Below are 12,148 nucleotides of genomic sequence, written 5' to 3'. Positions count from 1 at the left end.
AACTCAGTTTATTACTCTTACTTACATAGCACCTTATAAGTTATAGATGCTCCTGGTCTGGAGGTAAGTGTAACAGATGTGCTTAGAAGGAAACATTATACCAGATGTCACACGACATGGGACCCTTGTAATTTGCACATCTGTTGAAAAAACTGGAATGAATATCAAAGAGAGGTGAAGGGATTATACAGTGGGAAAAGAAGTATTTGATACACTGCTGGCTTTGCTCATCTACAAAGAATGGAGAGGTGTGTAATTGTTATTGCAGGTACACTTCAACTATGAGAGACAGAATCTATCACATTGTATGATTTTAAATAGGGATGGTCCGAACCCGACGAGGTTCGGGTTCGGCTGAACCCGAACGCTCGGCATCGGATTCCCACTGTCTGCCCGCACTGTGCAGCGGGCGGATCCAGCGGGAGGACCGCCTGGAAAACTGGGATACAGCCTATGGCTATGGCTGTATCCCAGTTTTCCAGGCGTTCCTCCCGCTGGATCCGCCCGCTGCACGGAGCGGCCAGACAGCGGTAATCATTGTGGAGGGTTCGGGTTCGTACGAACCCCGTCCGAACCTAATTTTAAATAATTATTTTGATGCTTGAAATAAGTATTTGATCACCTACAACCCAGAAAGAATTCTGGATCTCAAAGACTTGTTGTTGTTTTTTTTTTTAAAGCTCCTCTTATTCTGCACTCATTACGTGTATTAATTGCACCTATTCAAACTCATACCTGTTACCTCTATAAAAAAAAAAAAAAACCCTATCTGTACACTCAATCACACTCCAACCTCTGCCCCATGGCCAAGACCAAAGAGCTGTCTAAGGACAATAGGGACATATATATAGATCTGCGCAAGGCTGGAATGGGCTGCAGGAGAGTAGGCAAGCAGTAGAGACACAAAATGACAGTCAAACTTCTTTGGTCTGGGGCTCCATGAAGGATCACCTTGTAGGGTAAGGATGATTCTGAAAAAGGTCAAGAATCAGCCCAGAACTACATAGGAGGACCTGGTCAATAACCTGGAAAAAGTTGGGACCACAGTTTCATAAATTACTATTAGTAAGACGCTATGTTATCATGGATTAAAATCCTGAAGGGCATGCAAGGTCCCCTTGCTCATGCCAGCACATGCCCAGGCCCATTTGACTTTCCCCACTGGTTATCTGAATGATCCAAAGTATCAACTCCACTCACTGTGTTTGGAGATGGAAGAAGGATAAGTACAACACCAACAACACATTCACAACCATGAAGAATGCACTTTACATAGATTTTGCCAATTATTGCTCCCTGTCCCCAATAGGGCTCACAATCTAAATTTACTTATATGTATGTTTTGGGTGTCGGAGGAAACCGGAGTACCCGGAGAAAAACCAACGAAAACATGGAGAGAACATACAACCTTTGCAGAGGTTGCCCTTGGCGGGAGTTGAACCCAGTACTCCAGCGCTGGAAGGCTAGAGTGCTAACCACTGAGCCACCATGCTGCCCCATCCCCAAATATCATACTTTGGGGATGCTTTTCTGCAAAGGAGACAAGAGGCCTGCACCATATTAAAAGAAGGATGGATGGAGCCATGTATCATGATATTTTTGCCAACAACCTCCTTCCCATTAAAGATGGATCTTAACTGGATCTTTCAGCATGACAATGACACTCGGCAAAGGGCAAAGAAAGAGTAGCTCCATAAGAAGCATTTCAAGCCAGTCTCCACACCTCAACCCAATAGAAAATCTTTGGAGGGAGCAGAAACTGAATGTTGCCCATCAACAGACCCGAAACCTGAAAGATCTGAAGAAGATGTGTACGGAGAAGTGGGACACAATCACTGCTGAAGTGTCTGCAAACCTGGTCAAAAACAACAGGAAGAACCATTGTGCCTCTACTCTTTTGACTGCTCCTTCATTTACGGGTCATAAAAATAAATCCAGGTCTCATCCATAGTGACCAGTCAATCCAGGAAAGTTTTATCAGTCCAGAAACACTGACAAATGGACCAGGTTTTCAAGTTTTCACTCTCATCCTTTTCTAATCTGTTGTCAAACATTTAGGGACCTACCTTGCAGATAGCTCAAAAGTTCAAATGTTCATGGATAATGACACAAACATGTTCACGAGAAATCCACGTTATGTCCTATTCCTGAAATTCGACGATTCTCCTGGTCTTGGTCGTCCAGGATGTTCCTCATCATTGGTGCTGAAGCAGCCTGTTTTAAATTTGGCAACCCAGCTCTTAAAGCGACTCTGTACCCACAATCTGACCCCCCCCCCCCCCCCCAAACCACTTGTACCTTCAGAGAGCTGCTTTTAATCCAGGATCTGTCCTGGGGTTCGGCAAGTGATGCAGTTATTGTCCTAAAAAAACAACTTTTAAACTGGCAACCCTGTGCCAAACGGCCGTGGCCTAGATTGTGTGTGCATTAGGCTGGCACAACCTCTCCATCCCTCCTCCCCACCCTCCTCATCATTATGAATGCTCCAGGCAGATTGCATCCAATTCATCAGCTGTGTCAGCCCGGCACATGGTTTGGATCATTAAGGCACCTGTGCAATGTTCATACAGGAGAAAATGTTCCAGTGGCATTCCTAATGATGAAGCGGGTGGGGAGGAGGGACTGAGGGGTAGGGAAAAGTTAGGGCACAGATACTCTAGGCCATGGCCGTTTGACACAGGGTTGCAAGTTTAAAAGTTGTTTTTAGGACAATAACTGCATCACCTGCCGAACTGACCCCAGGACAGATCTTGGATTAAAACCAGCTATCTGAAGGTACAAGTGGTTTGGGGGGGACAGATTGTGGGTAAAGAGTCGCTTTAGCTATAGAATATGAAGACCATTGACCCCCAAATGTCTGCGAAATATCACCATGAATATACTTCGCTGACTTTCCTCGCATAAATAAGAATTTTATCTCTCCTCTGCTCTCATTTGCTGTGAATATTGCCTTAGACTCCGCCATTTTGTTTTCTGTTGCCATAAGCTAAGTACACAAAATTTGGAAAACATATATTAGACACATAAGGCTTTCATGTGATGCAACATTTATTACCATAGAAACAAAAAAAAGAACACAAAGCCAAAGACTTATCAGCATCCTATGGGTAGTGTTTACCGCTGTACACCTCCAGGCATATATTTTCCAGATACAAATACACAGTAATAGTGTGATTTGATACTAATTTATAAAGTCCATTTCTCTAGTAGCATTTTATAGAGACTGGAGCTTCCAAGGTAAAAGCTTTACATAGTTCTAATGCCTGACGGGGCCCAGTTTCCCCTTCATAGTTACATAGTTAATAGGGGTAAAAAAGACAAAAGTCCATAAAGTTGAACCAATTACCCCATCAATGGGAGGAAAATTCCTTCCTGATACCAAAATGGCAATCAGAATTAATCCCCGGATCAACAACAAATCCCTGGATCAATGATAAATCATTCGATCAACGCAACATAAAAAGGCATTAGTGTTATGGTAGGTGGGGTTCTGTTTTAGAGTTTACTTTGATGTTCAGGACTAAGGATGGACCCAACCTGCCGAGGTCCGGGTTCGTATGAACCCGAACGCTCGGCATCAGATTCCCGCTGTCTGGCCGCTCCGTGCAGCGGGTGGATACAGCGGGAGGACCGCCTGGAAAGCTGGGATACAGCCTATGGCTATGGCTGTATCCCAGTTTTCCAGGCGGTCCTCCGGCTGTATCCACCCTCTCCACGGAGCGGGCAGACAGCGGGAATCATTGCCGAGAGTTCGGGTTCGTACGAACCCGAACCTCGGCAGGTTCGGACCATCCCTATTCAGGACCTTATAATTCCTAAAATTAACCCTGAAAAATCCTAAGGGTATGTTTCCATTCCAAAACACGCGCCAAAATTTCAAGTGGAGGCCACACGGGAACATACCCTCACAATGTTTTGGTTCTTTTCTTTCTCTTGCAGATCTTGAATCTTGGAAAGGAAGATGTTTCCTAACCAGACAAATATTAGATTCTTCATCATAAATGGAATCACTGATGTTCCAGAGCTCCAACTTCCCATCTTCCTCATAGTTCTTCTTATCTATCTCATAACCCTTGGTGGTAACATGACCCTCCTCCTCTTGGTTTGTCTTGATCATCGTCTCCATACTCCTATGTATTTTTTCCTAGCTAACTTGTCCATAGTAGACATGTCTTCTTCGACAATAACTCTACACAAGATCTTATCAAGTTTCATCACTGGGGACAAGACCATTTCCTATACTTCTTGCATGATACAGTCATATATGTTTGGGTCTTTGATAGGTCATGAGTTATTCATATTGGCAGCCATGAGCTATGATCGCTATGTGGCCATCTGTAACCCTTTACGATATCACATGGTTATGAATCCTAGAACTTGTAGCCTATTGGCTTCTTCCTGCTGGGTGTGGGGATTTTTGCAAGTCATTCCTCCAGTTGGGATCCTCTTTAACTTTTCCTGCTATTCGTCCATTGAAGTCAACCACTTTTTCTGTGACATTGGCCCCCTAATGAAAATTACCTGTGACGACACTTCTTTGTTAGAAAACTTGTTCTTCATAGAAGGGTTGTTGGTTTTGAACCTGACTCCATTTCTTCTCACATTCATTCCCTATATTTTCATAATTATCACCATATTGAAGATACGGGGCGGTGTTGGAAGACGCAAGGCCTTCTACACATGTTCCTCTCATCTCACAGCCGTCATCTTGCTCTACACAACCCTGGTTGGACAATATCTGACACCAAACCTAAGTAGCATCTTAGAATCTAAAAAATATTTTGCTCTTTTTAACATGGCCGCAGTCCCTATGTTAAATCCACTGATTTATAGCTTGAAAAATAAAGACGTGAAAAGAGCTTTTAGATGGACTATAGGACATATGAGGAAATATTTATCTGTATGCTGTATGTGGATTGCACCTTTAATATCTAACAGATCAAAATCCAGGTGATATGTCAATCAGTACACATCAGGCATATTTGTCAGCTTGGGGAGGAAACATTTCTGGGCAGTCTGCTGTGACCGACAACAACAACAACCCAGAAGGGAGTCGGGCAGGTTGGGTGGTGTTAACATCAAACCTAATGGGGAATTCAGCCAATGAGGGGCTGGTGACTGACATGGAGCCTGTCTAAATCCTCCGAGTTGCAACAGATTTCACTTGATTTCACTCAACCAAAAAGCTGAGTTTAAAGGATTCCCATATCTTCACTTTTTAACCTCCTGTCCAGGACTTTGCTTTAGGTAATCTCTGCAAAGAGGCAGCTGATGATATCATAATACATGTGGATATGCATTGGCGCATGTACACTACTAAATGTTTAGTCAATTTAGCAAGATATAGTAGGCAGGGGCATAACTAGAAATGGCTAGGTCCATAGCAAACTTTTTATTGCCCCCCCCCCTTCCCGACTGACCACTAAGCCGTCAAGTGTAGTCATAACTGCATAACTGTAAGCGCTCGTGAGGAGTACTTGCAGTTAAAGGGACATTTGCAGAACCTGCGTGGCCAGGGAGGCCACCTGGTGCTGCAAATAATGACGGCACAGGGGGTCCAGTGTATTGCAGAAGTGTGCAAAAGGGCCCCCTAATGCTATGGGCCCCAGTTTTCCAGAAGCTGATGATCCCGAAGATCAACACTACAAAATCTATTATTGGTTCCTTTTCTTTCTTTCCTGTTCCTTTCAGGTCTGAAGTATTGGAAAACAAGATGCTTCCTAACCAGACAAATATCAGATACTTCATAATAGGTGGGATCACTGATATTTCAGAGCTCCAGCTTCTCATCTTCCTCATAGTTCTTCTTATGTGTCTCATAACCCTTGTTGGTAACATGATCCTCCTCTTCTTGGTTTGTCTTGATAATCGCCTCCATACTCCTATGTATTTTCTCTTGGGTAAATTGTCCATAGTAGACATGTCTTCTTTAACAATAAGTCTACACAAGATCTTATCAAGTTTCATCACTGGGGACAAAAACGTTTCATATACCACTTGCATGATACAGATGTACATGTTTGGGTCTTTGACTGGTCATGAGTTACTTATATTGGCAGCCAAGAGCTACGACCGCTATGTGGCCATCTGTAATCCTTTCCGATATCACATGTTATGAACACCAGAAATTGCAGCCTATTGGCTTCCTCCTGCTGGATGTGGGGATTTTTGCAAGCTATTCCTCCCGTTGGGATTCTCTTTAGCTACTCCTGCTATTCTTCAATTGAAATCAACGTTTTTTTTTTTGTGATATTGTTTCACTAATGAGATCGACTAATGCTAGATTGACGCTTGTTTACTGGACCTATTACACGGCCCGATAATTGTTAAACAAGGGCTGCAGGGACATTGTTACCGATGTCCTTGCAGCCCTTGCTTAACTATATACATTACCTATCCACGTTCCAGGGCTGCTGCTGCGGTCTTCTTCTCCCCGGGTCCCTCACGCTCTAACTTCAGAGTGGCCTGTCAGCTGACAGGCCGTTCAGCCAATCACAGGCCGGGACCGCCGCGCCCTGTGATTGGCCGGGCAGCCTTTCAGCCGACGGGCCACTCTGAAGCTAGAGCGAGCGGGACCCGAGGAGGAGAAGACCGCAGCAGCAGCCCTGGAACGTGGATAGGTAATGTATATCGTCAGTGGCCGGCCGTGCACCGCTATTACACGTAGCGGTGCGCGGTCGGCGCCCGACGAAAATAGGTCCAAACCTATATCAATGATCAGCCGATAATCGTTGTCATCGGCTGATCGTTGTACTTATTACATGGAGCGATAATCGGCAGAATCGGCCGATTATCGTTCCGTGTAATAGTACCCTTAGAAATGTTGTTCTTTGTTAAAGGATTGTTCGTATTTGACCTGACTCCATTTCTTCTCACACTTGTTCCCTACGTTTTTATAATGAACACCATATTGAAGATACAGGGCGGTGTTGGAAGACGCAAGGCCTTCTACACGTGTTCCTCTCATCTCACAGCCGTCATCTTGCTCTACACAACCCTGGTTTGATAATATCTGACACCAAATCTAAGTAGCTTCATGGAATCTAAAAAATATTTAGCTATCTTTAACACGGCCGCAGACCCTATGTTAAATCCACTGATTTATAGCTTGAAAAATAATGATGTGAAAAAGCTTTTATATGGAACTTGGGGCAAGTGAAGAAATATTTCTCAGTATGCTGTATGTGTTTTGTATCTGTAATGACTAACAGTTCATAATCCAGGTGATAGGTCTTAAATCGAAAATTGTTCATCTGTATATCTAGAACCAGGCTGGGGACAATAAGGGCCCTATTCCACACTAACGATAAGGCCCCATTTGGCCTGATTTGGCCGATTATCGTTCGGTGAAATAGAGAGAACAATCAGCCGATGATCGTGTCATCGGCTGATCGTTCATTTAGGGCCAGACCTAAAATCATCGTTCCCCCACCGCACATCGCTACGGTTGAATAGCGGTGTGCGGCGGGCGACCGACGATTTGAGAAGCAGCAGCAGAATACATTACCTGGCTGCAGGGCTTCTCCTCCGCTGTGTCTTCATCCCCAGGTCCCACACTCTCTATCTTCTGAATGGCCGGTCAGCTGACGGAGCGCACAGCCAATCACAGGCCTGGACCACCGCGGCCTGTGATTGGCTAAGTGTGGCCTGTCAGCTGACCGGCCATTCAGAAGATAGAGCGCGGGAGACCAGGGGATGAAGACGGAGCGGAGGAGAAGCCCTGCAGCCAGGTAATGTATGATACTGCAAGGGCTGCAAGGACATTGGTAACGATGTCCCTGCAACCCTCGCTCAACGATCATCGGGCCGTGGAATAGGCCCAGAAAACGAGCGGCGATCTAGCAGATCGCCGCTCGTTTACATCGTTGATCGGGCCCTCCTCGGCCCGTGGAATAGGACCCTAAGTCTATCAGTCTGTGAGACATGGGATGGGTTGTAAATGCACGAAATGAAAATCGTCCCTTGTGAAAACGTGTAAAATTTTAAAAAAAAATCTAAAGCCATTATTTCAAAGCTATATTAGCCAGGTTTTCAAAATGTTAAAATACCATGATAAGCCATTGTAGATATTTTTGAGGATGCAAAATGAGTAAGCAAGCAGGAAATTGTCAACTTTTCCTTGAAATCGGCAACAACGGACGTACTTTTTCCGAAAAGATATGTTGCCTTGCTTTCTATGGGATCCCGGCCGGAGCGTATACAGATAGTCCCGAGCAGCGCCGCAAACAACTGACATGTCAGTTTTCTGTGGCTGCTATTTAGTGAATAGTGGCCACAGAAAACCATGTCAGTGCACAATGTGGAGCGAACGGATACGGCCGCTCGCTCCATAGTGTGCAGTGGAATGTTCAGATACCTACTGCCTACTGCTCTCCTGCCAGGCCTATCATGGGCCTGCTCTGATATCGCCTCCGACATAGATACCTGGCTGGCTGTCTCACTACTCATCCTTGTGGACATCGAAATGTGAACCAGCCACTCCAGGACTGTGGAATTAGACGTGTGGACACGACCCTGGTGTGACAAAGGAAGCTCAGGCCTGCCACGGGACCCTCTTCCTGCGCTACTTCCTCTTCTGCCCCTTGAGCCAGACTCTCTGCCCTGCCCTCTGCCTGAAACGCTTTGTGAGGTTTCCTGCTGCCGCTGTGCCATGACTTTATATTTAAATTAGGATTTCTACACTTGGTAGATGAGAGCAGTATTTTCTGTAATACAGTCTAGCAGGCGTCCCACTTTAATACTTGTCTATCTGTATAGCACTTTTTTTTTTTTTTTTATGCTAGATAGACAGTTATGCTGTGATAGACAAGGCTCCAAATATGGGACAAATCTGTCTGTATAGCAGTTTTTTTTAGAGTTTTATGCTACCCACATGCACCAGGTATATTTGTCTGTCAGGATAACATGCCGCCCTCTCTATATTTCTCTCTCAATCACTAGATCTTTCTCCTCTCCGCTTTCCTAATCTTTTGGTCTTTGCTTTTATACAATTGCTTCTCAGTAGTCAGTAGCACAGCAGCACCAGCAGCGTTATGTCAATGACGAGCTCTGTTCACCGCTTACAGTATGCTTCCTCTCTCTCTCTCTCTCTCTCTGCACACTGCGTGGTGTGGTCATGTGACCGCTCCTCTTAAAGCAATACCGACGTCACACAGGGGGTGGGCTAGAGCAAGATCCCTGCAGATTTGATGTGTTCCAGGCATCATGGGAAAGCGTTTTTCCCGCCCAGAACACTTTCTGCTTTCTAAAATGGCGGCTGCCATTTTAGAAAGCAAGAAAAAGTAAATAAAATCAGAGCAGACTTCCAAAAATCCGAATCCGATCGGACTCGGACTTTTGGAAAAATCCGAACCGGATCCCATACCGGCTGAACAGGTTCGCTCATCTCTATCCAATACCGTACTATTACTGCTGCTGGTTCCACTGTCAAATGTCTGTTTTCCACCCTACTGGGTCCAGAGTCCGCTCTATTCATCACTTGTTTTGCAGAAAAATAGTCAGGAAACCTACTCCAGCTCTTAGTTGGCGTAGGTTTCCTGCGGCCCGCACCGGCGTGCACAGGATTTATGTAGAGGCAGTTTGCCTCTACATAAATCTCCGTAGTTTCGGAGCAGCGGGGACATTTTTAAGTCCGGCACAGAAAACGCCAGACGTAATAAATGTCCCCCTCTGTGTATATGCTCCGGCCGGGATTCCATAGGTGGCAATCGGCAACAACGGCCATAGTTACATGAAAATATACGTAGTGTGAACATAGCCTTATATATCAATCATAATACAATTCAATCTGGTGCCCAATATCAATACAAATCACTTCAATCATGTGCACTAAGTATAAAATTCACATCAACATTTCAAATCATCTGTGTACAAATCAGTGCATCTCGCCCCTTTACTTGTTATCAGTGCAATTTGATAATACATATAACACTTTGGGGGAGATTTATCAAACATGGTGTACAGTGAAGCTGGCTCAGTTGCCCCTAGCAACCAATCAGATTCCACCTTTCATTTTCCATTTTCCATTGAACTTAGGGCACATTGATTTCTATTCGGCTATTCACACAATCCGTGTTAATTTTGATCCGTAATCCATCCCGTAAAAAAAAAAGGACATGCTCTAGTCCGGATTGTGATTGCGGTACGGATTACCAAATTACCAATAGAACTCTATGGGATCTGTGTTTTTTATGGACGTCGCCGATGTCACATCCGTGATGTCCGTAAAAAACGCAGATCAAATATATGCAAACTAGTACTATTCACATTTTACGAATGCAAATACGGAATTACGGATGCAAATACGGATGAATTTATACGGACAACGGAGTAAAAATAGCGGGAGGTTTTGCGGTCCAGAAAAATTACTGAACACCTGAATGAGGCCTTCTATTAGTAATCCATACTGCACGGACAATCCGCACTAGAGCCGGAATACGGATCAGAATTAAAACGGACTGTGTAAATAGCCCAATAGAAATCATTGTGCTCTAAGTTTAACCGTGATTACGGATCCGCAATTACGGACAACTTTACTGAACGTGTGAATAAGGCCTAACCCTTGAGCAAGGATACAAGTGAAAGTTAAGCTGCTATGTAGTCGGGGAAACAAGTGTTAGGCCCAAGCCTGCAGTTAGAGGAGGAGGAGTACCAGCACATTATGTAATATATATGGGGGACACCATCTACCACCATTTACCTACCAGAGTACTTAGCATCTGTACCTAGCATATGTCTAGCTCACACGTCCGCTCCCCTATGTCCCTGGTCTTTATGATGTGTACTCTAGTTATAGCTTAGCATACTAAATCTAAAAAAAAAATGTATGTGGTATTCCAATCTCTGTAAAATATGGCTTCCCCATCAGCTCCGGCCTGTTTGTGGCTTCTCGAGGTGGTCGGCTGTCCAACACAATCTGTAAAACTTCCATTGACATTAAAGGGGTACTCCAGCGAAAAACCTTTTCCCAGTAATTGAAGCACATTACAAAGTTATATAACTTTGTAATATGCTTCAATCACCTATCTGCCCCTCTTCCCTATGTTTTCTCAACCCAATCCCCCACCAGGAAGTAAAGTAAACTCATACTTACCTAATGACTGTTGACTCCAGGCTGCTCTGTGGTAGCCATTTTGTGACAATGACATCATCAAGAGGGAGGCGGGTCTAAGCCCTGTTAGGCCAGACTCCCTTCATCAGATAACACAGGTTGCTCAGCTCTGATTGGCTTAACGAGATGTAAGCCATTTAACAGTTTTACAGTCAGTTAGACATCATAGTTTTAGCTATTTCTGCCCCTTTATGAATCTCTTTATCTGACTTCATTGCCCTTTAGTATATAACAATGTACTATGTTGGGAGATTCCTAATGATGAAAGTAATTGGAGTGTATGACATCTTGTATAGCCCTGGCCTTATTTACCAATTAATGTATGACTCCAGCTACTGTAAGTAATATCGAGGGATTAATTATAACTAATATATATATTTAGATTGATAGACAGATAAATAAATATATTTATATACGTATTTATATACGTGTTCTGTGTTCAGTGACTGGCACAGAGGGCCAGTGGTCCCCGCCTACCCCGAGGATCCGACACTTCATCTACCATCTGGCACAGAGGGGAGACATCAGTATAACGGCTGGAGAGGAAGATGAGTCTGGCTACTGCATCCAGGATAGACTGGAGAGGGGAGGGCTTAGAGAGAGGAGGACCGATTAGTAGGGAGTTACAGTAGTCAAGACGGGAATGGATCAGGGTGACAGTCAGAGTCTGGGTGGTGTCAGTGGTGAGAAATGGGCGGATTCTGGAGATGTTTTTAAAATGAAGATGATAGGAGCGTGTAAGAGCTTGTATGTAGGGAGTGAAGGATAGATCAGAGTCTAGCATAACCCCCAGACGTGGAGCTGGATGCACAGGAGTGATGCCAGTACCACAGACTGAGAGTGAGATGTTGGGTTTAAGATGATTAGATGGAGGGAATACGAGAAGTTCAGTTTTAGAGAGATTAAAGTGTCACTGTCGTGAATTTTTTTTTTGCAGAAATCAATAGTACAGGCGATTTTAAGAAACTTTGTAATTGGGTTTATTATCCGAAAAATGCATTTTTATCATGAAAAAGCAGTTTGAAGCTCTCCCCCCTG

The 12,148-nt window shown here is 44.3% G+C and overlaps 1 protein-coding gene across 1 annotated transcript; it reads left to right on the top strand.

The window, feature by feature from the left end:
* Positions 1-1,651: 1,651 nt before the first annotated feature.
* On the top strand, positions 1,652-6,118 carry LOC138766552 (olfactory receptor 5B12-like). The gene is made up of 4 exons (XM_069944143.1): positions 1,652-1,919; positions 2,059-2,084; positions 3,977-4,950; positions 5,692-6,118. Exons 1-4 carry the CDS (start codon positions 1,652-1,654, stop codon positions 6,116-6,118), a joined length of 1,695 nt encoding a protein of 564 aa, XP_069800244.1.
* Positions 6,119-12,148: the final 6,030 nt, after the last annotated feature.

This window comes from Dendropsophus ebraccatus, chromosome 10, assembly GCF_027789765.1.
Source record: "Dendropsophus ebraccatus isolate aDenEbr1 chromosome 10, aDenEbr1.pat, whole genome shotgun sequence".
Taxonomy (NCBI): Eukaryota; Metazoa; Chordata; class Amphibia; order Anura; family Hylidae; genus Dendropsophus; species Dendropsophus ebraccatus.
Note: the sequence above shows the minus strand (reverse complement) of the source record. Positions and strands in the feature narration are given on the sequence as shown.

What these genes read in the sequence shown, in the direction of transcription:
- LOC138766552 (XM_069944143.1), top strand. Translation starts at nt 1,652, where the DNA reads ATGACAATGACACTCGGCAAAGGGCAAAGAAAGAGTAGCTCCATAAGA. An exon ending in ACCTTGCAGATAGCTCAAAA is followed by an intron (nt 2,085 to 3,976) that starts GTTCAAATGTTC and finishes TTTCCTAACCAG; the next exon opens with ACAAATATTAGATTCTTCAT. An exon ending in TCTAACAGATCAAAATCCAG is followed by an intron (nt 4,951 to 5,691) that starts GTGATATGTCAA and finishes TGTTCCTTTCAG; the next exon opens with GTCTGAAGTATTGGAAAACA.